Source organism: Triturus cristatus, chromosome 2_1 (assembly GCF_964204655.1).
Source record: "Triturus cristatus chromosome 2_1, aTriCri1.1, whole genome shotgun sequence".
Classification (NCBI taxonomy): Eukaryota; Metazoa; Chordata; class Amphibia; order Caudata; family Salamandridae; genus Triturus; species Triturus cristatus.
In genome coordinates, this window is record NC_140581.1 from 1,073,548,980 (window position 1) to 1,073,574,776 (window position 25,797).

The following is a 25,797-nucleotide window of genomic DNA, read 5'->3' on the forward strand; positions in this document are numbered from 1 at the left end:
TTGACCTTCCTTACCTAATGTGGTGGTTGTCTTATTAGTCAGCTTCTCCCTACTTGTGTGGATTGTATTGCTTATACCAATACATTTAAAATCACCAACTGGTCTTGTAGGCCTTCTTGCATCCAAACAAGATGTATTAGTGCAAGTTTCCAATGGAGTACTTGGACACCTAGTCTATCAATCCCTATAAGACTTTGAGGATTGTTTGCCTTAACTGATGTTGATAATGTTATATGCATCAATACATGAATACATTCTTCAAAGCATTAATCTCCTTACTTATGACACTGATTAAGATTATTTTATTCTCAGCTAGGGAGTTCTTCGCAGTCCCATTGGAGGGAGGAGTGACTGGGTGTTCATGCCCCTGATCAGTTAATGCCGATGTGCACTCAACAGTAAGTAAATGAGTGAATCTATTGGGATGAATTACATGAACAAACGTGTGGATAGGATTCAGGCACAATGACAGAAAGAGTGTTCATTTTGTAAGAAAATTTACCCAATTATTTCAGGGCAATGCTAGGGGCCTAAGGATTTTAGTCCTCCTCTCAAACATTTTAGCGAGTCTTTGTTTCTTTCCTGACTTCAATTTGCTAGGATTAAGGGAGGATTTGTTTTTTTGTGCATTTCACATACTTGCCACCTCTTCAATTAGATTGTTAATTTTAAGGCGTGACATATTGACTTTGCCAGTGTTTGCTTTCAAAGCATTTAGCGAAACATAAGAGCTATAACAAACAACATTCTATTCCAAAACTACAGGTTTGTTTGTATGTGCCATGGAATTGCAATGTTTAGAGAACATCCTGTAAAAACATTTGAATGTTCTAAAACCGTCTAAAATAAATATATAATTAAAAAAATATAGAGAAGACCTTAGAATGCACTATGAAACCAAGCAATCAACGAACGTGTGCTTTATGAAAAATGCAAAAAATAACATGAAATGATGAAAGTGTAACTTTTCAGATTTTTTCTAAAGACACTGAGTGAGCCTCCCTGATGACCATAAGTCTCCATGAAACGGGCCACAGCCCACACAAAAAATACACAAATCCCTAACAGAAAAGGACATTCGCCTTTAAGATGAACACCCCCAAGGTGAATCTGGATCTCTGGTGCAGTTCCACTGTAAACAAAATCTGTAATAAAAACAAATAACCTAATAATATTTCTAGCATTAATTATTGTTAACGGCTCTCATGTTGCCACTCCATCTAAAGCAGAAATACATATAAAGACCTGCTCAGTCTAGCAGACCAATTACAGTAGCTCATGGTGAGATAGTAAAGCTCATGTATGTGTTTTCTGTGTCAAAATGTGAAAGCAACGTCTCTGTCGAGCCTTATTTCTTTGATTTCATACCACCATCCTTGAAATTCCTACACACATGAACAACCAATCTCACTGTATTTAGCAACACAACACCTGACACTATGTTTATTTCAGAGGGAAGGCCTTTGGATCAATCTGCAAAAACATATTTATCATTTGTCACCTTTTAAGTTACTATGCAAACTGTTGGGTGCATTAACTTAAGTGATGAAGATCTTTCACAGGTGCTTCCAACATCCCCATCTGTGTTCATATCAATGGGGGACTTCAAGGATTAGTAGGGACTGTTATTCACAGTGCCCGGGTGAGTTAACCTTTAAATACATTAAAATGACGGAATGTGTAATCATGGCAAAAGGAGGGAATTACAAATTAGCATTTACGTTGAAATTAAATTTCATGTTTCCAGTTTGTCCTTCACTTTGGCAGCTTTCAACAATAGGCACGGGTCAATGTGAATCCTTATAATTAAAGAATAATACTTCTTTATGGTTCTGCTTTATGTCCTAATCTGCCAGAAAGACCCTGGTAAATTCCGAGGTTCCGCCTGATCTACTGGTCTATGGAAATGTATTGACCACCAGTGAGCATGAAAGTCTTTTCCACTCTAGTGGCTAATTTATAGTGCAAATTACAGTTTAGTTTTAGAAGCCAAAGGAAGGTCTGCATTCATCAACAGTTCGTCCTTCATTGGTACCCCTTTTCAAAACTGGGGGTTACTAAAACCTGAGCTACAATACTTAGCGCACGTCGTGGATCACCTTTGCCTTTCCACGGTAGGTTGAGAACTTTCCCAATTCTTACTATGTAACATTTGCTCATTGAGTTATGCTGCACCTTTCAGTTTGGGGCAACATATCCTGGTAGACAGTGGCAGCACCTTTCACAATTTCTCTATACACTGGCACAGATCCTTTCTTCTCCATCGCCACTTTCTCCTTCTCGTTCCTTTTCACTCTGCTTCGCTTTCTGCAGCATTTTGGGCCCCGTCAGGCCAATAATCAGTGCTCCAATCGGAGCTGTGAGCAGAATTCCTAAAAATGCTACTGTGAGGACGTCCATTCCATACTCTTCAAGTTGCCTATTTCCTGTATCCCTAGCCGTATCCAAGGCAACTGAGCCAATCGCAGCCTGTGTGTGTAAAAAAGAATGACATATATTACATAATACATCAATCAAAAAAGAGAAAATAATTAAAGAAATAAGGCAGGCTGTTGTTCATGTCATAGGACACATCCCATGTCATTTAATTTCTATGCCTATAGATGGATAGTTTTACTCAAGGGCTAAGCACACAGTCTTTTCTATCAAGTTCAAGTGTCATGTACAATATTCTTTTGAATGCTGTTTATTGAGATTTTAATGCATCAATGAGATAACAAAACCACTACCCCAAAACACTATATAACTATCATCAATGTAAAAATAACTAGTTAATTATTCAATTCAGTTTATGAAATACAGTTGATTAAAAGAAACAAAAAAAGAAAGAAAAAAAGAGGGTTATCAAACATATGTCAGGTTACACTGATATAAAGGCTACAGAACAGATAATAACAGGTGCAGTTATCATGCCCAGAAAAATAAGTTTACATATAAATAGATAATGGTTTTTAAAATGTTAGAGGACCGACTGTTTGTGTAATTTATTAAGAGGGCTATCCACACCTTCTCTAGTAATAAAACATCCAAGCCCATCAAGTGTGAAAAACAACAATTTAGTACCTTTGCAATTTGACAAAATTGATTTAAGTGCAGATGAGAGTGAAAAGTATATTTGTTGTGCAATAGGTAATGGCCAGGCTAAGGTATATGATTACAAGCAATAAACTCATAAGACACATTTTCTAAGAATGTCAACAATTATTTTCCAAACCTTAGTCTAAAATATAAAATGTAATGGGGCAGTCATAGAGTAAATCAGGGGTCTCCAACCTTTCCAATAGTGAGAGTTACCTCTGTTTACTGTCAAATATAGGGATCAGATAATGGTACACAAAGGCCAAGTAACTTAAACACCACCCAATGGAGTACCTCTGTCCTGTCCCAGTGAGCATACAAAAGAGCTTCCATGGAAAAATGTTGCCCCTTTGCTCTTGTTTATGGATTACCTCTAAGATGTGAGTGACTCATTGGGATTTATGCTCTCATTGTCACACAATGCATACAATGGCACTACTCTGTTTTTAGTGCCTCCGCCGGAAAGTCTCACTCTCTGGGTACTTGCCCTGTAGCCCATTGGTAGTTGTCCTCAAACAGATGAGAAAATTATTTTTTTAAATATACATTCAATACTCAACTAAGACTAATTGCAAAGATACATTTTGCGAGACACATACAGACCTTATAGCTCTCTACAAGTAAACGTATCTCTGCTGTCCATCCACCCACATGCACAAGGTGTCATGGCACACAAAATAATATATGTATGTACCGGTATTTTTATACTTCAAATCTTAGGCCTAATTTTGATCCTGGAAGACGGCCCGTTTCTCCACCAGAGCAATGGAGAATATTACTCTGTCGCCCTGACAGAGATGCTACCGGCCTAATTTACAAATGACGCCAAAGTTGCTGCTGGACTCTCTTCTTCCTTTTTGGGGACATCAAGTTCCAGGCTGCATTGCCCCGTTAAGGAGGGGCCCAACACGTCTTGCTTCTCGGTGCTATAAAGTGCTATACAGTGCACTAATTCCTCCTGCATTGAGGGCCGCCGCCGGGCCACGCCAGGGCCAAAGGTGGGCCCATTCTGCACCCATTAGCAACAGGAAGAAGCAGGGTAGGGCCACAGTCCTTGGTTTTGGTCCAAAGGACTTGAGACTTTGGTAAGCGTATTGAAATAATTTGGCATATAAAGCTTTAGTTTATAAAAACTCTCAGGGGAAAGGAACCTACCCTCAGGTGGGGGATTAGTTAGTTCCATGTGTCATAGGGAAACATAAGGCAGCTGCGTTACCCTCAAATAGTACAGGCAATATCTTAGATGGGTTCTTAAAATAAGCAGTCGTGGTAATTTCAAAGGAAATTGTGTTGGCGAAGCGTAGGTTATCTTTTTCTTTACCGCTAATTATACCTCCTAGTCCCCTATTGACTACACCGGCTACTCTGAGCTGTGAAGAAAAATTAAGTGGGCCTTCCCCCGCTTCCCCCTGCTTATCTATACCAACAGTGGTCGTACCAGGTAATAATCTATTACCATCTCCACTGCCAAGGGAGCTTTTTAATTCAGTCAGAAGCAAGTCGGTGAAAAGGAAAAGTACAACAAGTAGCTTTGAAGCCTAAAAGACCAGGCATTGCAGCTTCGAAAGACTTGCAGGGGAATCTTTAAATGATTTGGATACAAAAGACCTGAACTCACTTTTTTGTGATTTTAAATCTTTTATAATTGTCTTTATTTCCAGTAAGCTTGATTCCATCTATGCTCGGCAAGGGGAAATTAAGGCCAAACTGGGCAACTTGAACCTCACTTATTTGCCCCATCGTGAAAGGCCGCCTTCTGACTCATCTACATCAGGATTGAGGGCGCCACTATTAGTGCCTCCTATGGCCAATCTCCAGGCTTCCAACGCGGGGCGCACCCTCCTGTTATTAATATTGGCCCGACCACTAACCATGCTGGCTCAAGCTCTGCGAAACAAACCCGTCAAGAGAAAGTCAACCCTAAGCTAGGCAGCAGGCACTGCCAGAGACTTAGGGCGGGTTCAGAATGGCCTGCAAGGAGAGCATTCTAAAGTTGGTGATACCATTTACTCTTTCCCCCAACTTCCTCATGATTGTACTCCCTATGTCCTGGTTTTAAAAAACGTTCCACTTGTTTCAAGTACGAGCAAAGAAGATTTCCAAAGTTTAAAGGACTAAGGGGCTCATTACGATGGCGGGCAGACATCAGTCCACCAGCAATCGTTGGGGCACACACACGTATCTAGGGCTTTTAACATTGCGGGCGGTGCTGTTGGTTGCAGCACCGTACGCAATGTTAAAAGTGCTTGCACTGCATTTTCCTGCACTACGTGGCAGGCACCACGCGATGCCCGCCACTTGGTGCATGGAAATGCAGGGGGGTACAATGGATACCTCCCAGTGCACCCCACCTCCCCCCAAAACAAGGGGGGCCCGTTAGGGCCCCTAAATCCGTTTCCACCTGTCTTTTCGCAGTGGGATGACTGCCGCGAAAAGACAGGCGGAAAGGGATATCGTAATCCCTACGGCGCAATGATGCCCTGTGTCCTGGTTCCGCAAGGCAGACGGGAAAGGACTGCCTTGCGGAACCATGGCGGACGGACTTTCCAACTGCCGGGGACACATTGGGATTCCCACCGCCATCCTAATTCAGCTGTGGGAATTTCCTGTGTGATGGCGGAAGGACCTTCCGCCATCCTAATGACCACCTTAGTGACCTTTAGATTAAAAAAAAGCAAATCAGGATGGCGGTCAGACCTGTCGTCTGAAATGATTCAAAGAACCCCCCTGGCTGGACAATGGCAAGAAGGAAACTATTGGTGACTGTTTAATAATCACTTTTAAAAGACCAATGGTGGTAAGGTTTCTGCAGAATCTTTTTGGGAATCTACATCAGCCTCCCGGCGGCATCCAAGTAGTATCCCTGGGTTATTTTTACAAACCTCCAAACTGGCGCCAGGCTTTTACTGTCAAGCCTACCTCCTGTTCTTTTAAATCCTGTGCCTTGTATAATATCCTAACTAGAAATACTTTTGATATTTCAGCCACACCAGAAGACATTGATTGACGCCACTCTAAAGTACCACCCATATCCATGGACACAGACTCTTCGAGTTTGACTCAGGCCTCTTCTACAATTATTGATTGAAGTATGTTGGGCACCAATATTATCTACCAATATGTTCATCTTTCTAGCCCAGGGAGCTGCGCTCAGCCCCAGTGTACTGAAGGCCCATTGGTAACTCGTTCAAATATGTACACTGAGAGCACATTTAGAATTATCTCATGGAATATTGCTAGGGATTGTACAAAAATGTTAAACCCAGATTGGTTAAAATTAATCAATCGATACGAGATCCTTTGCTGTCAGAAAACATGGTTAACAACTGCTTTCCACATTCCCATGGCGAGGGGGGCATTATTTGTTTTTTTGCTGTCCCTTACGGCCAAGGTTTGCCTGGCAAGTGACAGTAGAAAAAGGCTATATATCCACCCATTCTAATCCAAATAGTCACTTCTCCAACAGCCCATACTCCGTGGGCTGTCAGAGTGGTTTGGCTATGGCGATGACCGAGTAGTCACTGCCTTAGCCTAACGCATGGTCCGCCTGCATTTATATCAGGTGGGTGGACTGTTGTGTTGGAGGGGGGAACAACGTTGCAATGGAGTTCCCTCTCCGCCGACATATGTCAGCCTCCTAGTTAGAGGGCGAGCGAGCAGACATAAAAGAAGTAAAATTGACAGGAAGAAGAAGCAAGGTAAAAAATAAGGAGGAGAGGAAGAAAGACAGGGAAAAGGAAAGAGAATAGAAAGAATAGAGAACGAAAAACAAAAACAGGGAGACAAACAAAGACATAATACATACAAAGAGGTTTATAGAGGAAACAAAATGCAAGATAAGGTCGAAAGGAGAGAAAGTAAAATATAAAACATAAGGAAAGGAAGAACCAGAAAGAAAGCATCAAAATTAAATTGAGAAAGGAAAGAACAAGAAAGGAGGGAATGGGAGAAGGAAAGGACAAGAGAGAAATAATAGAGAACAAGAAAAAAAGAAGCAAAGGAGAACAGAATTAAGAAGAAAAAAGAAAAAATGAAGCACCAAAAGAAAGAAGGGGGAAAAAGAACAACAAAGACAAAAAACTGAAGATGGATGAAAGAAAGCAGAGAAGGAAACAGAAAAACAAATCTAATAAGATAAAGTGTGAAGCGAAGAGCAAGACAGAAAAAGAGAAACAGAGATTAAAATAAAAAAGGAAAAAGGAAAGGAAAGAACCTATGCAACTGCTGGGGTGGTGTCAAATAGGTGGGGTGCAAATAATAAAATAGGGTGAGTTTGATCCGGGTGTTGGTACCAACCTCCCTTACTTGAGCTCAGCCACGTCTCCACTCACCATCCGTAAGAGGCTCAGCTAGGTCTAACAGCCATCTGCCATGGACTCCTGTCCTATCAATGCTGTGACCCCTCAATCCAGACCTTGCATGCTGTGCAAGACACCTTTGCGTACTGCGGAAACTGGGCCGATCGCAATCAAAATAATTCCTGTGTCTCCACCAGTGGGAAGAAGGCACCCTTGAGGTATAGATCACCAGCTATGGTGCAGCCCCCGTCGGTCCATTGTTTAAGGTCCATCACGGACTGTATCCCTTGGAAGCATGGCATCCACTTAAGGGGCAACAAACTGGTGTATGGGGCTTTATGCAGCACATGTGTAACTGCCTGTTCGCAGACCTCTACCACCTGTCGGACACAAAAAGGGAAATCCTCCGTTACTCTTCAGGTACCCAGGAAGGTCTGCCCTGGCCCCCAAGTCCACCAGCAGCGCCTTTTCCCCATTCTGGCCCCCGCGCACCACTGCACTGAGTATTGTAAGAGGACAGCAAAATGGTACATCCTTAGGTCTATTAGACCCAGCCATCGAGCTCCGTGTCCAACTTTGCCGTCTCCAACTTCACCCTACTCCTCCAATGGGCCCACACCAGGGTCAACAGAAGGCTGTTCAGCCAGGTGAAGGTGGTTCTTGGTATACAGCATAGGGAGTTCTGCATAACATACAGACAGCACTATAGCAATATCATCTTGCTCGGGGCTATTCTACCCATCACAGATAGAGGTAGGTGGTTCCAGAAACCAATAGACGCCTCTAGGTTCATGAGAACCCTACCCATGTTGAGGTCGTAATTGGCCGCCGAGTTATGGGCCTTCTGTATGCCCAGCTACCGGAAGTGATCGCACTCCTACTGAAGACCCGTCACTGAGAGATCAGCACTGTCCATTCCACCAGCCTGACCAGATTGAAGAGCCCCGACTTCCACTGGTTGACCCACAAACCGAGACCTCCCCAAATGCAGACATAATCCCCAACAACACACCCACCGATTGCTCCCGGTGGAGTACATAAATCATTGTATCATCTGCGTATAGAGAAAAGACATGGGTGCGCATTCCCCACCACAACGCCCCATTGAGCCATGTCTTGGCGGAGCCGAACCGCCAAGGGATCCATGCTAAGCTGAAGAGGAGCAGCGATAGGGGACACCCCTGCCTCATTCCCCATTCAATAGAGAAACACTCTGATCCCACATTCCCAGCACAGAGATGCGCCACAGGCTGGGTATAAAGCAACTGCGCCCAAGACAGAGATACCGGACCCAGCTGCATCCTCCGCAATACCTCCCATACATAGTTCCTGCCGAGAGTATCACAGGCTTTTTCAATATCTAACGCCACCACCGCAGCCATCGAGTCCGTATTTGCCACTGAGTGTAGCACGTGAGACAGCCTTTGCAATTTCATCTGCGTACCCCTCCCGGGCATAATACTACACTGGTCCGCATACACCAAATGGGACACCACCCTACCTAATCACATTTCCCGGACCTTAGTGTAGATCTCCAGCCAGGATAGGGGCTGATATGAACTCGGGTCTGTTGGGTCCTTACCCGGTTTCAGGAGCATGACAATTTGGGCCTCCCGCATAGCATTTGGCAGCAGACTCTTGTGCCTGGACTCCTGAAGAGTTTCCAGGATGGGGGGCACCAACAGTCCAGCAAACTTCTGATAATACTATCCTGGACTCCCGTCTGGGCCCGGAGCCCTTCGGAGTGCCATGGCACAGACCGCCTCCTGTAGTTCCTCCAGAAACCGCCTGTCCGCCAGGCGATCCAGCGTCCCTGCACTGAAAAGAGCTGCCAGGTGGTCCCTTAAGAGTGAAGTGATGCCATCTTGGCACTTCAATGACAGTAGTCTCTTTTCAACAACCACGCCAACATCCTCCATTACCCCTCTCTATGTAATCGCTGCCTGTATTCACGCCGGGTCAGACAGTCTAGCCTGTCCCATATTTCCCCCAATACATCGCTGCGTTGTCAGTAAATCTTGTCGCTCCCCATCCACATGTGCATTCTGTTGAAGGTCCGTCAGGGCCCTCTCCTCCCCCATCAAGTCCACCTCAAGGCGGCGACATGTACTGCCAATGTAGGACATGCATCCCCCGGGTGTCACCGTTTTTAGGGTGTCCCATCCCGACCCCCCCTCCCGAGGCCATTGACAACAATTAGTCTCGAAGTAGCCAGTGTCCACCTCCCAAATTGCCTCCCAGAACAGTGTATCCCCCAACGTCTCCGGTCAGAGGCGCCACAAGGGGACCCTTGTTCTAGTGCTGCCCATGCTCCATTCCAACAACAGCGGCACATGGTCTGAAAGGAATTTACCCAGAATACAGTCATTTAATATGGCAGCCGCCACTTGTCCAACACCAAAAATCTATCTAGACGCCTACATCTCTCATGGGTTGGTGCGTAGCAAGTAAATTTCCGGAGCCCCGGGTGACTCACACGCCTTATATCTGTGCACTGTAGTTGTTCCATCACAGCTCGCAAAGGGGTATACATATGCGGTTTAGTGCTTAGCCAAGGCCGATGCCAGTATAACTCCTCTAACACGCAATTGAAATCCCCAGGCCACAGCAGAGGAATTCCCACATAAGGAAACCGTTCTATTTCCAACTCCAGATAGAGCCCACCATCATCAACATTCGGTGCACAGACATTCAACAGGCACACTTCCACGCCGTCCAGGAGCCCATGTACCAGGAGATACCTCCCTTTGATCTCCACCTTAAAGCCTTCCACCCAGAAGAGAACCTGCGGGGCCACCCAGGTCATAACCCCACAGGTATAGACGGAATAGGTGGAAGCTGCCTCCTCCATTTCTTATGTACCTCACTCTCCATTAAAAGTATTTCCCGTAACAGCGCAATATGTACACCCTGACTGTGCAGGTATTTCTGTATCCTATACCTCTTCACATATGAACCTGCAGACATTTCATGTCACCAACTTAAAGTGTACCATCATCCTGTTTCACCCCATCCCACCCAACCCCAACCCAACCCTTTCCCACCAGACCCCTTCCACCTTCCCGACCACCACACACCTTTACCCTCACTGCCATCCCTTTCAAATGTAACAAAATGTTGAATCCCACCCACTGGGTAAACACAGAAAAATGAACAACTGGTGCCTCCCCAACTGTCGCTGACCCCCGATCCTTCCCTGTTAACAAATCTTTGCACGCCCATACATATCACCAAAAAAGAAACACAAACAATTAACTAGCACAACCATCACACTCAAGAACACCAGCAAAGCGCAACCTCAATATGTATCATGTGGGGGGAGATTACGCCTAGCACCATCCACAACCATAGCAACTCCCAGGCGTCACACCACTGCACCCGCAACTGCCTATTCACGCAACACTCACCCACCTAAACAGCAACTACACCACAACAATGCAATCCTCACCACGACTGACACCCAAATAACACACTCTACAATATCTAAAAAATAAACCACACAGTGGGGGAGATGCCTCGCTCATGTAGTCAGCATCCACCGTTAACATTCGAGTGCCAACACAATTCACAGACATTATACAGTTCAGGAAAGTAGGCTGTGTGTGCTGGGGCTCAGCTCAGACTCATCGGTTCCATGGCAGCACAAGAAAAGATCATTCTAGCCACACCTTCAAATAAGTCACCTCAATGTTCAGCCCATGGCACAGACACATCAAGATTCCCTCGTGGCCAGGGTCTCCTCCACCACATCTGCTCCGCTTTCGTCCGAATTTGTAGCAGTCACTGCCTCCACAAGTGCCCTCACCTCCTCTGTCTCAGACCGTTGACAATCAAAGTCCAGGGTACCATCTAGGTGGACGACTACCCTGGTGAAGGACATGGAGTCGCCAGTCTCGAGTGATAATTATCTGAAGTCCAGTCAATGGAGGCCCGAGAGGTCTGGCCGGAATTCGACCCTCTTACCACACCTTCACCCAGTCCCACTCTGCCTCAGGAGTCGTAAAAAAATGCATACAGTCAGCATGGAGCACCTCTATTTTTGCAGGGTAAAGACGCATGTAGTGCAGTCCCATCGCCTTCAGCTTCTGTGTCGCCCCCCCCCCCCCCAAAGGACATCCGTTACTGCTGCCCTGCCTACGGATCATATGGTTTTTGAAGGTGGGATCTTGATGAGCCACTTGGAAAAATGCATCCCTGTCTCTAAAATTAAGTATTTTCACAATGATCATGAGCTGGGGAGGCTCCACCGGCAGCTTCAGCGCCAGGGCACAGTGGACTTGATCAATCACAAACAGAGTTTACAAAGCAGCAGACTGGAAGGTATCCGCAATCCAGCACTCAAGATAAAGAGTTCCAGGGTCAGTCCCTCCACCCCCTCCGGAAAACCAACAAACCGGAGACTATAGCGCTTAGAGCAGCCCTCCGCATCCTCAGCCCTGTGCTTCAGCGCGGCTGTCTTGGCCAAAAGGTCAGTCAGAGCGGTCTTTAAGGCACTGACCTCTTCCTTGAGTTTGGTCACATCCTGTTCCATGATCAATGCCCGTTCCGCCACTTTACATAAGTTGATGAGCAGCAGAATAATGTCCAAAGAGACTGCATCTATCTTGGCCTGTACCGCTATGCTGGGCACCTTTATTGCAGCCAGGATTTGAGCGCATGTGGAACTTGCAGCCACTCGCGGTCTTCCGCTGGATCCTCTTGGAGAGGATCTCCACTCACAGTCACCCCAAGGGCTGTGAACTGGTCCATCTTGGTCTGCTGTGCCCCAGTTACTGCCTGTCCTTCCCCATTGCGCCATAGTACCCAAAGGAGAAGGGGTGGGGGGGTGATCTGGCTCACAGCACTCCGTACCTCCTGTTGCTCACCCACGCTCTTTCTCAGTTGTTCACCAGTAAGGGACTCCACAGGTCCAGCTACATGCACCAAAACCCACTATGTGGCAGCGGTCAAAGGGCGGCCCTCCATGGCAGTTCCCCAGTTCCACCAGGCGAGGTTAGGTTAGTCCCCAGCTGTTACAATCCTTAGGTCTCTGCATCAAGCTATCCTACACAGAGATCTCAATAGCAGGGTCATCACTGCCACTGAACTCCCACCACACTTGCAACACCCCGGGAGGGAGACCCCCGGAGGAAGCGTCGACATGCCCCAGAGCAACAGGGCCAAAGCGCGGACTCTGGTGCCACCTGCCGATTCCCACATTCGGGAGTGGGGCTGCCCAGTCCACCACAAACAGAAATCCAATCCAAAGCCTTGCAGGCGGTGGCAACCTCCAGGCCCCCTTCCAAAAGCAGCCAGAGAACCCGCTCTTGCAAACATATTCTGTGGGGATCACAGGCCTCACCACTGCGTTCCTGCAACAGCTCTTCAAACGCCGCTCACAGTGCTCATGGAAAATCCAGTTAGGCGTACTCGCAGCCGCCCAGGCACCTCCTAGTTCCATGGCTCAGCCCTCGGAAGATACAGTGCCCACTCCAGCGGGTGTCGGGCTGTTTGCAAAAGCTACTTCCTGGTGACCATCTTGGTAAGCCCCCCCTCCCCCCTCCCCGGAGTCTTGATGGGATTCACTGACAAGACCGGTCACTGGTTCTCTGCCTACCTTTCCTAACAACACCGGTTTATTCACCAGGGCACGTCCGTGTAATAAAAGTTACCCATCACCTGTGGAGTCCTCCAGAACTCCATACTGTGTCTGGTCATCTTCACCCTGTACATGGAGCCGTTTGGTGCTGTACTCACAGATAACAGCATCGAGATTCACCAATATGCCCACATTATTTTCAAAACTAGATGCATCATTTACAAAGCTATCAGAACCAGAACCAATCTTATCTTGCATTGTCTCTGGTTGCTATCGCAACACCAACAGTCAAGACACCATCAGATTAAGAAGTGTATATAAGAAAAAACAAGACAACAGGAATTGTCCATCTATGCTCCCAGGATCTGGAACAACAACCCATTATTCGTCAGGACCACCCCAATGCAGCTCCAATTTAAGAAAGAGTTGAAGATGCATCTTTTTAAGGAACACTACATCACATTGCAGTAACCATCCTCAACCCAGCATCCTCTCCTCCTACTCGTTGACTTTATGTTTGTCTTTGACCATGTGCATCACTCCGTTGCCTTATGGTTGGGTTTGTGTTACAGAAATACCACATACATACATCTCACTCTTTCATCTTTCATATAGTATTAAGTAGTTTCACCTCTGGGGAGTAAAATGAAGGCACCCAAAATTTACATTGAGTTTGCAGATAAAGTAGGCAGAGGTAGGCTTGGACTGTTATTAGTCAGTCAGTGGGCTGGAGAACAAAGAGCAAAAAGCAAACAGTGCCCTACCTCTGTTTTAACCATGAATGTCCAGAGATAACAAAGACTTACACATTATGTCAGATTGGTGGGGAGCCGGCTAACGATGCAGAGTGCGTGCCTGTGGACACCAGTGCATATGGCTGTCGACAAGAGTTTATAGAACTGCTCTGCAGGGTTAGGAGTGCTAGACGCACAGATCGATGACCTTCCCTTCAAGGTTGGGGACAGTGATGCAGGTATGCAAAAGAAAGTACGAAGAGGCAATGTAGTGCAGAACAGTGATAACCGTGTGCTGTATATCTTTACTGAGCCTTACACTCCAAACTAGTGGATGTTTGTTTGGTGTGAGGCTGTGCAATGGGGTAAAGTTCCTGAATTGATCATGTGCAGAGCTCCCTTCTGTGCCATTTTTCTTGTAGGAGCACTACAAAAGGGGAAAAGGCTGAGGACTACTTTGCCTTGCATTGTTGAGCCTGATCGATTTTGAAGCAAAATCCCTCTTGGATTTCATCCACAGTTCGTCCTTGCATTCCTAGAAATGTTGTGGGGTTCAAGATCGTACAACATATTGCTCAATGTAGCATTATAGTTCGGGTCAGTTCATGGGCCTTATGGTATATAACTGTACTGCAACTGTATTCTTTACATCAAGACAACACAAAGTCATGTCAGCTTCCAGATTCACCACATGTCTCTTGCTTGTGACGAATACATTGTGCTCTATGTATTACAGGCCAGATTTACAAATGATCTACAAATCCATGTGTAAGTTGCATCTGCAATAATAGCCCTCTGCAATTCAGCTGGATTCTAAAAATCTGTGTATTTTAGAACTGTAAAGAGCACTTAAGATGGTAGATCCCTGGCATTTCAGGGTTAGGTTCCAAAAAAGTGGTGCATGTAAAAATGTACAGTTGACCCACAAATGTGTGACTTTGGGCACTCACACTTTTTGCGGCGTGCCAGTCTGTAGGGGACTTCTCCCAAATTCTATGAGGGCCTCAAGAAAAGTGAAAACAATATCCCTGTGAAGAAAAATAGCAAAATAACAATACGCTGGACTTGCTCATTCAGGTTTTCCTTGTAGTGGAAAATGTACATGAGTAAACCTTAGCCTGTAGGAATACTCCTGGAAATTACACCCAGAGATGTTTGCGCACTGCCAAAAAATAGAAATATATTCCAAATCCAGAAGGAAAATAAAGGAGGAGATTTGTTACTTTTTAGTGAATCAGGTCTCCATATTCTGTATCTTTGCTTGAATTGATCCGAACATTCAAAGAAGCCCCAACAGTTAGTTTGGTTTCCTGGTGACAATGGACATTTGATTACAAGCTCTGGGTTTTCAATCAACTTACAATTTGTAAACGACCAGTCTGTCGGCTATCTGGCACATCACAAGAATCAACAGCAGAAGACAACTTCAGAGACAACTTCTAACAAATATTTGGAACAACAACCTCTACAAAGTAGATTATATTCTTGAATAGCACGATACAGGATTTAAAAGCAACTGATGAAAGTGGTCCGGTCTCTTATGGCATACTTTACCTGTACGGTGGCTTTTGGCATCCAGGCGAGCGAAATAAATATTTTCTCTCTGAGGTTAAAGCCAGCACAACACACCATGAAAAATGTTGCAAAAATTCTGATGGCCAATGCAATGCACAATGTGGCAACACAAAGCCCTGTAACAAGATAAAAAATGAAGAAACAGTTACTTACAAAAAGCTGAGAAAATATGTTATTGAAACAAAATAAGGGGAGGATCCAGATCAACAGATTACTTAAAAGTATGAAGTTTCTTGCTTCCATAAATTAGACCTGTGGAAGGCTTTCCATTACAAAAGAGGTGGTCTTTACCAAGAGGCATAGGTGTCAGGCCCACCAAATTATTGATGGGGCTTAAAACTCGGCCTGAAGAGCAAGTGCATCAAGGCAAGATGGTCAGCGTGAACAGTGGGATATACTGTCTCTCGCCCAATGGGTCCTGGAAACGACCTGCGAAACTGCACATGCACACAGGTCTGGAACCAGCACAGGACACCAAAGATGCCCTCTACTGAACTTGGAAAGTGGGGAAGTACTGAAAAATAGGTTGGGGCTACTTAGCATAAGCAAATAAGTTGCTAAGACCCTTGATACTAGCGGACTCTTAATTCCAGTGGGGATAGTAATTGCAGTTATCGCTTCCATCTAAATTCTGTTATCTCGGGAAACAACACAGATATGCTTAACTTACACATAGATATTTATCCATATTAAAATCAGAGAAAAAAGAATTATTAGACGAATAGTGCACAAAATTTATTTTCACGTATCTGTCACTGAAAAGCAATGGTTAAGGCAATAGAAGACCCTAAATTATAGAAAATTATAAATGCACTTATAAACATTCAATCATACCTTACATGCAATGAAACACAAAGTAAAAATGCAAATGCTGGCCAAGGGTGCAGCTATAAATAATGCAGCAGGTGTAGTGGCACCAAGGCCAAGGGGATCGAAGGGATCATTGCATGGTGTGAACACGCGGGGGCTCATTCTGTATGGGGGTGAAGATGCAGAGTACAGCAGGTGGTGAGCCATGTTGGCCTTACAATCACAGACGTTCAGGGGGGGAAGTGTTTCCAGGCTGCAGTCGTTGTGGGGTTGCAGGCTCGCTGGTACAGCTCAAGTTAGGATGCACAGGGTGACAGGTCACCCAGAGGATGCCTCTTGCCAGGTCAACATGGGTCTCAGTCTGCGGGGTGCAGGGATACAGAACAGTGACAGGCCACCTCAAGTGGTGACTTTCGCAGAATCAAACGTCACTTGATGACTTCACCCCTGCAAAGTGCAGGGGAACAACAGTGATGGCCTACCTCAGGAGTGCCTCTCACAGGTTCTTACAGAGACCTCACATCCGTGCATCTATAGTTCACAATGTTGATTGGGTGTTTCTTGCAGAATCACATTCTGACTGCTCAGATGTTAAGCTTTGACTTGGTCTGAATTGAAAAGCGTCATCTCTTGCCTCTCTCTGACTTAGCAGTGCTACTGTCCCCTCTCCAAAAGCACAAAGCACCACTTGTCATACTAGACCAGGGGAAAGTCACAAGTTCAGGCCGAACGCGAAGGAGTGTGGGTTGTATACAGGTACCAGGTTAGTTTCACTAAAAAGTTACCTTCTCAAAGTCCAGTGCGAACAGTCTAGTTCGTGGCGGACGTTCGGCCCTGTAGCGCGAAGAGCAGGCCTGGCATCGCAGATGGTGATTACTGTTTTGTGAAGATCTTGTTGGGCGTGGCAGATGGTCAGTACATGAGCTTCACGATGGTGGTCACCGCGAGCTGTCGTCGCCGTAGCGCAAAGTACAGATATTGCGGTACCGGTTATTGCTGGCGGTCGCTGTAGTGTGAAGTGTTGGGTCCTGTGGAGTTTAGGGATGATGGTCATTGCAGACAACAAAAATTTCTGCACAAATGCACCCGTTTGTGGTCGCAAAGAGCCCAAACCTTCAGAATTTCTCCTTTGTCTTCAGAGGAGTGCACTATGATAACAGCCAAGGGCCCAGGACCTGGGGAGGCACCTACTTTGGATAAGGGACTAACTCTAGCAGAGACAAGCAGAGCTCAGGCAGGTCTAGTTGCAGGTCCAGTGCAGCATTTCAGCTGGGAAGTTGCAGGGAGTACTGTGGAGATTGTTGTGTCTTTGTAGCTCAGAACAGGATGGTACCCACCTGATCCTTGGAGTCACTCTGCCTGGGTTGAAGGGAGCAGGTCCAGTCTTCCTTCTCAGAAAGCAGGGCAGGCCTCAAGTAGCAGGGTAGTCCTCTGGCAACAAGGAAATCCTTCTTCTGTGCATTAGGTCCAGGAATATACTGTAAAGTGGGTCTGAGTGTCCTATTTTTATTTCTGATGGCAGTTTGAAGTGGGATAAACTTCTGGAGTTCCCCGATTTTGCAATTTCCCTTCTCCATGCCCAGACTCCAAGGGTGACAAAGGGCTAGTGTGAGGTTCTGTGAGAGTGTGCTGTAACAGCTCCTAAGAGATATAAGTGTGGCAGGGAAAAGCTCCACCGCTCCCATCCTGGCAGGATGGCCCATCCTACCAGCACCTACTCCCCCTTTGTTACACTGTCTGGGAGGAATACAAAAAGACCAACTACCAGCCACACCTAGTTCCAGGACACAGGCACCAAATGTTTAGGACAAGAAAATGCCAAATTTCTAAAAGAAGCATTTTCAGAATTGTGATTTAAGATCCGACTTTACAATTAAGGAGGTTTTTAAATTAGAATTCTTTAGAGGCCAAACATGATATTTCTACCTGTTTCTAAACAAAAGTTATCACATATTAAAAGTGGTAAGGTAATCTAATGTTACCCTATGAGAGATACAGGTCTCACAGTAGTGAAAATCAAATTTAGTCGTTTTTCCACTACCGGGACATGCAAAACTTAAAAGTACATGTCCAATTTTTTAAATACAATGCGCCCTGCCCGATCAGCTGTTTAGGGCCTACCTTAGGGATTACTTATCTGTATTAAAAATGGCAGTTTGTGCCTGGCAAAGGGGTTATTTTACCAGGTTGATTTGGCAGTGCACAGTGCTGTCATCAATTATGTCATTTAAGATGTTCCAGTGATGTCATCAATGGCATCATAGAATATGTCATGAGATATAGTTACTTTAGGGCATGAGTTATAGTAACCACAGATAATTATACCTGGGGAACTTCAGTGTTTTTTATTTACTTTAAAATACTGTCACTGAAATTGTCAACTTAAACGTTAAGTAAGATATAAATACACAATTCCTAACTATAACGTTAATTTAAGCTTTGTTTATTTTCAGCGAATTTCCAAGTTTTTTCATGCTGACGTGGCCTCTGGGCCTGTGTCGAGCGACTTCCAAACAGCCAACCCCTGCCATGCCTTCTGGCATGCGCAGCGTGCAGATGGTCTTGCAGGTCCTGGCCGCTCAAGCAACCTTACTCACTTTGTCAAAGTGTCACAACACCAAAACCTAAAAAGCGGGCCTATTGGCTTTATGAAAGGGTAAGCCTATCAATATATACATATAAAGCAGTTCTATAATCTAACTCCAAAAATCACCAATATTTTAATCAAATAGATATTTCAGTAATTCACACAATGCATTGTTTAATAATAGTAATTTTATAAAAACGTTGAAGTTTTAATTTTAAAAAATTCACATTTCTGTGAGTCTTTCTTTTAACATTTCTTACGATTGCATTTTGTAGTCTGAAAAATGTTAAAAGAAAGACTCAGAGATGATTTTTTTAAAATAAAACCAACAGGTCTCTGAGTCTTTCTTTTAACATTCTTCAGCCGACAACATTCAATCATAAAAACAGCCAGAAGATGGCCTTGCACTCCAGCTTAAGAGCCTGAAGAGCATAAAGCTGCTTTAAAAAATATGGTAAGTTCTCCTGGGGTCATGAATTTAATGACCCAGGAGACAATGTTTTTTTTTAATGTTGTTGGGGGGTAACTGCACTCCCTACAGTACCTCTCTGAAAAAGTGTTTCTCATCGACATTTGGCATATACATTTTCTATAGGTACATTTTTCATCCAATAGATCATAAACATTACATACCCTCCTTTGAAATCTGCCTTCACATCGTGCATTTGTAATGGGACACCAGTGATCACCCTAGTCAAACCCTTCTGGCAAAGTTAGAATAAGACGTACCATATGTCTGGCTGCAGCATTTAAGCATGCTTTTTCTACATTCTCCATTACTAAGTTGGTCACCTGTAACATCCCTATTGCTATACCTTATCCCGTTAAATACTCGAGAATTCCGTAGCGCTTGAAGTAGGTATAGAGACCACTGGCATTCCAAGTTGCAATCTTCCTGACTTTCCCCATCATAGTGTTGTTACTTAAGGAGGCAATATCATTAGACCCGCTCCCCCCAGTATCAAAACGCCCAGTCTTGTCATATCAGATGCTCCTTTGATAATAATCCTCTGCCCCTTCGTACCATCAAGGCAATTTTGACCCTAACTACACTCCCCCACATACATCATCTTTATATTGATAATGTCTTACTGGCCCATCCGCCACAAATCAAATACATCTCTCTTATGTGATGCCATACAAGAATATGGAAACAGGCAGTGAGCAAACTGCCATCCATAGAAAGCACAGTTTTTGTGCCACAGTCACCAACCTAAATTTGACATCTACTTAATGTAGGTCCAGGTTATTTGACTCCCCCACCCTCCCCCCTAAACCAGTTCACCCTTTCAGCTGCCAACAGTGATCAATGTGGAGTAAAGGCCAGGCTGAGCTTTGGTATAGGAATCTGTTTTAGTGATGCTGAGTGAGATGCACCTTCTTCACCAGCAGCAAGAGGGTGGGGAATACTGAATGATGGCAAGGGAGGGCACAAGAAAAAGGCAGTCTTTACCTGAACTCAAACCCTATGATGCACAGTATCCAGGACTGTTTTGAGACTTCCTTGCAAGAGTAGAGGTGTAGAATGGTCAGGCCCCCTATCAACTCCATATGTTGGCCTATCCTAAATAGGATGTAGTAGGGGTGGACAGTTCTTCTATTTCTTCAGCTCCTAGTTCATAGAGGATGTAAAAAGCCCCTAGGCTGGGATATGTCCGAGCAACAGTGGCCAACAATTGCCATGCATGTATCAGCCACCCCTACACAGATGCACAATGCATCCACATGTGCATTTCACTACTGTCTTTTATTAAGGGCTGGATAGCTTTTCTACTTCTTTAGCGCCTAGTTCACAGAGTATGTGAAGAGCTCCAGTCTGAGATATGTCAGAGCAACAGTGACCCAATACTGGCCTTGCATGTTTCAGCGATCCCTACAGAGGTGCCCAATGCATCCACAGCAGCATTTCACAACTGTATTTTATTGGGCCAGTGAAATCTCTCTTAAGATCACTTCACACACTGGCTAGGAATTATTCTCTGCCATTTAAAGATATCCACTAAACCCACACATTTTTTAATAATCAGGCTCCATGTTATCCTCAGCGGCCTTAAAGATCATACATTACAGGTTCAATTTGTGATCTTCCAAATGGAAAACCCTTAACCAGCATGCCCGAATCTTTACGCAACAACATGTCCCTGCAATGGGGATATGTCCGTCAAAGTCAATCATTAGCAAAATGTTAGTTTTAAGAAAAGTTTAAATCAGACCTTTTGTAAAGGTCTATTTGAAACTTATAGACATTTGCCAGAAATACTCAGTCATACATGTTGACTCCAAAGTGTTTCCACAAAATACACCACCCTGTACAGTAAGCCTGTGGAAAAAAAACCAACACTGTAGGAATATATATCACACGGACAAGAAGGCAGCAGCATTCTACAAATTGGGAGGTTAACACAATGGTTTGGAATGGAGGTCCAGAAAGAGAACCGACAAATTCTTTCACCAGCTCAGGCAACATTGAGAGGAATGGAAATGCACTGCACAAAAATGCATGGTGAGATGCAGTTACATGAGAAAACACAGAAAAATGTCGCTTAGCCACCAAACACAAGCAAACCACAGAGAAGATGACTTTTGGGACACCAAATATATTATTGCTAACTAGAAAAAGAGGTTAAGCCTCGTTAAGCACCTTTAGTAACCAGAACTCCTAGACAATCAACGTAACTTCAGCTGTATGCCTTTATACATGGGGTGGTAAATCACAGATGTAGATATAGACTCAAGATACAATTTGCTGTATCTGCCAATCCAGATATTTCTTACCTACAGTGTCAGGCCTCAGAGCTGTAACAGATATCTCCGCACCAATCAAACCAAAAAGCAGGGGCTGAAAAATATCCCATGCAACTGCAACAATGCCTTCCACCTCAACCTGTAAAGACAAAAATAAAACAACCTATTGATATTTACACATGAATAGCACAATTTTGACTGATCACTAACAACATATGATTTGTTCTCATTCCTGTGATATTTCTTTCTGAAATTCTGTCCAAGTGCTGCTGATTTGTTCTCATCACTGTGATATTTCTTTCTGAATTTTATCCCTGTGCTGCTTGTCAAATCATTCAACAAACAAGAAGGCGATGAAAGGAAAGCTTAAATTAATCAAAGTCAAGTCAAATCAAACTTTATTTGGCTGTGTAAACAACCATAAAAGTGCACAAGCAATACATAAAAGCCAACAATGTACTATAAAAAAGTTACAATTTAAATACAAAATCCAAAACAATATCACAGGGTTAAAAACTCTAGTAAAACATAACTGATCATCATCACATCAATATCTCTTCCTGGTCCATAAACAGTATGTAATAAAAAGTTTGCACAGCATTACTCAACTCTGTGGTACCTAATTGCTGTATTAAGTAAAAGGTGTCTTGTGCGAACTTGTATGAAAACTTTGCAAGGAAAGAACGAGGAAGTGTTTTCCAGGAGTTATGGAAAGTCTATAGAAGATGATAAAGTGCGTTGTCTCTGCTTGGATAAGCCATCAAAAGGGCATGGGGGAAGGGATAGGAACCACATGCCCTGAACGGGAAATGTCACTAAAAAGTGGACAAGGTTAAAACGAATTCTCGTAAGGCGGAACCTAAACCATTTGTTCGAGATAAGTTGGAGGTATGCCTACGGGGCAGGACTCACAATAGTGTTCCATTGTGATAAACCCGGATCCCTAACCTGCACTTCAGCCCAATGCATGTTAAAACATTTTTAAAAATACAAAGCTTTAACCTGCTCAAAAGCTAGGTGTAGAGAGCTCTGAGGATTTGAATATACTTTTAGTATACCTAGCTCAGTAGTAATGTGCCTAATGTATGTTAGTCATGGAATTCTTCTGGCATTATCTAAGACAAGACAATCCAGTAAGAGCTTTTGTGAGGTGTGCTTCTGGTTTCCTCCAGGCTCTAAGCCATTAATAGCAGTGGTTGGTATTTGATGAAATCTTTAACGAGACCCATTTCCACCTCAGCATAACAGCAAATAGTTGGTGAGGACTGTGGAACTTCCAGGAGCCTACAAATGAAGCTATTTTCAATCTTTTATAAGATGCTAACATCTGTGTACTTTATAGAAGTAAAATAATTCCTTAACTGGTTTGTGACCAAGTCTCCTTGCGAAGCAAAACACACATCAACCGTTCTTTGGAATTGAAGTGATCTAATTTTTAACAAAAAATTCCAATTAAAAGCTACATCCAACGGGATTCCTAAATAAGTAAACTTGGAAACTTTGGCCACCTCATTCCTGAAATTGTAATTTTGCAGTACTTAGAGAATCTAGGTCCACATTTCATAATAAAAGATTTTACACGGTCAGTTCTCAGGTCCAGGTCAACCACAAAGGTATTAAAAGCTCTCAAAAGTATCTGCAGCCCATTTGCGTTCTAGCCAACAGAACCGCTTTATCCGCATATAAAAGGACTGTGGCAGGGCGAGGGCCTAATTTGTCCAAATCTTTGCCATTTTAACTCAGGAAGTCTTCCAAACCGTTAATGTAAAGTAAAAATAGGAAAGGTGTAAGGACACAAGAGTGGCGTACTCCAACCGAGGAATTGATTTTTGGAGATAAATCGCTATCGGAGCTGTGATGAATCTTGGCAGATGTTTCACAGTGTAACCTGCGCAGCAAGTCAACAATGGCCCTTTCGCACTCCCTGCCTTCCACGATGTTCCATAATTTGTGCCGTTTAACTGAATCAAAGGCACATATGAAATACATGAAGGATAAGTGCATAGCTTCTTTCTGAACACTAACGGATTTCTGCGTAACAAGGTACAGATTAAGGCTTTGATGTATCGTACCAACACCTGTAAGAAACTCTAGCTGCATGTCAGACAGGACCCCGTTCTCATATGCCCATTCTTCAAGCTTTGACAATTCCACCCTTCCCAACATTTTAAAAGTACTGTCCAAAAAAGAGATGGGATTATAACAGCTGGGCTGAGATTTGTCCCCCTTTTTAAATATTGGGACGACAATTACCATGGGAACTCAGATTCCTAGATATAGAATCTATCTTCAGGAAAAAGTTGAAGACCTGGATGTTTCACCGGTTCTGCTAATCCCCCCTATTGTTGTCTGCACCGTGTTTGAAGCCTAGTGCTGGGAAGCCTTTCGGCAGCCATGTGCTCTGCAAGTTCCTATAACATAACATAACTGCCTCCTGCAACACTGGTACCAATGGGCCTTATATGGCAGCATTTAAAACTTTAGTAACAGTAGGGGCCCAGAACGAGGAGTTATCTTTGAACAAATCCACCGGGATTCCATCCGGGCTGGGTACTTTTTCTGAGAGGCTGCTTTCAATGGCCAGTTTCACATCTTTAATACCAACAGACTCACTTAAAAGGAAAGCGGCCTCATAAACAAAGACTGGTTTATCATTAACCTATGCCGTAACTGGAATGATGATTTCACTCTGCGGTCTGTCTTGATTGATTTACAACCCTTCAGAAAGCGATATAGTTCTTTAGCTTCCCCGCCATCTCAAATCCTCCCATGCCCTAGCCCTTATTTCAATAAGAAATAATAGAGCTGAGTTTCAGATCTCTATAAAATAATTTGCATTAGGACTCTGGTTTTAAAATAAACAAAAGAGACTAGGTGATAAGTTGTTTGTACCTACTTACATTCACAAAAAACTAAAAGTAGATAAGGGAGCTTCTAGAGTAGTATGTAAACTGGGCCTAGCCCTTTAATAGAAGTACCAAGTTCAGGGTTTTCTGTCCAAGCACTTTCTAAAATTAGTGTTACAGGTTATGTTCATTTTTGGGAAATTCAACAAATGAAGAGGGACATTTATCACTTCAAACACTAAAATTGATACTGAACTTCCCTGCAATTCCCCCATTCCCTCCACCCCCACTACATTCTCCAAGGTATACTCTAATATTTAGCTACTACAATTGTTGAGGATTCATGGGTTACTGCGATTGTCATCCTTGTTCCTTCTTTTTTTTATTGAAGAAAGAAGAAAGTCAGGTAAACCAGATTAGCTGACAAAGATTTTTGCTCCTAATTCGATTGACATGACCAGATCGATAGCCCCATCCCCCAGTTTTTCTACCCATTTTGTTTCTGTTTTTTCCATGTCGTCTGGGAGAGTCTTAATTAGCTCCTGATAGTATTCCCTTATCCTACTATCATGTCACTTGATGATTTCAAGCAATGGGATTTTCTCCAAATTGTTAGGCTCCTGGAGGAGGTTTTTTAAAAACCTATGCACCTGCATATATTTATACTGTGTACTATTCTTAACTCCAGAACTCTGCACAAGCTCTGCAAATGAGATATACTTATTGTTATGAAGTAGATCTGCCACGCTATTTATGCCGGCCTTTTCCCAGCTCCTAGCCATGCCATCTTAAATTGCTTCTGGAAATGCAGCTGATCGGCACAAAGGGGCGTATCTATTCTGTCTGGGGATCTTCAAGATCTTACTAACCTTCTTCCAAACCTTCCAGCCCCCTTGTTAACTTGAACCGTGTTTTCTTATAATAGCTTGGTTCAAGCTGACTCAAAAAAAGCCCTTCTGCATTGTTTTCAATGGATAGCTGATATATCGTAGGTAAACCTGTGGCCTCGGTTCTGCCTTTCCCAGGTAGAACTAAACTACCCATCTGTTGCAGAGCGATAGCCCAATAATAAAATAAAATATTTGGGGCTTCCCATCCACCCCGCTCTCTTGGTAGGGTCATAAAGTTCAATGCACGCCGTGTTTTCTGATAGCCCCAGATGAAATTGACAAACAAGACATTAATTTTATTTATCCTATCTTCTGCCAGTTCCAGTGGTATCGCCCGGAGCAGATACAATACTTTGGGAAACATTTTCATTTTTTTAAGTTAATTCTATCTATTGTTGTAAGATGCAATTTATCTAATTGTTTAAGTTCAGCATATATTTTATCTATTACAGGGTCTATATTGGCCGCCCATTGAGTATCCAGACGACTTGTAATGTTTACCCCAAGATACGTAGCCTCTTTGCTTTTTTGGGGATCTTGTAACTGGCACTGGGAAAAGCAGATAATTTGGGTTTTTCCCTTATTCCGTAGATAGCCCGATTTCTTACCAAAACCCTCCGCCATCCTTTCTATTTTCCTAACCGGCACCACCAGCT

General features: G+C 43.8%; 1 protein-coding gene across 3 annotated transcripts in view; it reads right to left on the reverse strand.

The window, feature by feature from the left end:
- Positions 1-1,416: 1,416 nt before the first annotated feature.
- Positions 1,417-25,797, reverse strand: part of LOC146866371 (sodium/hydrogen exchanger 9B2-like) — a 293,445-nt gene continuing 269,064 nt past the window's right edge. For all 3 annotated transcript variants that reach the window (XM_085636169.1, XM_085636185.1, XM_085636178.1), the window contains exons 10-12: positions 21,436-21,544; positions 15,243-15,379; positions 1,417-2,469 (exon numbers count right to left, since the gene is read on the reverse strand). In XM_085636169.1, the coding sequence (XP_085492295.1) occupies positions 2,233-2,469; positions 15,243-15,379; positions 21,436-21,544 (483 nt within the window). In that variant the 3' untranslated portion in view covers positions 1,417-2,232. The remainder of the gene's footprint in view (positions 2,470-15,242; positions 15,380-21,435; positions 21,545-25,797) is intronic.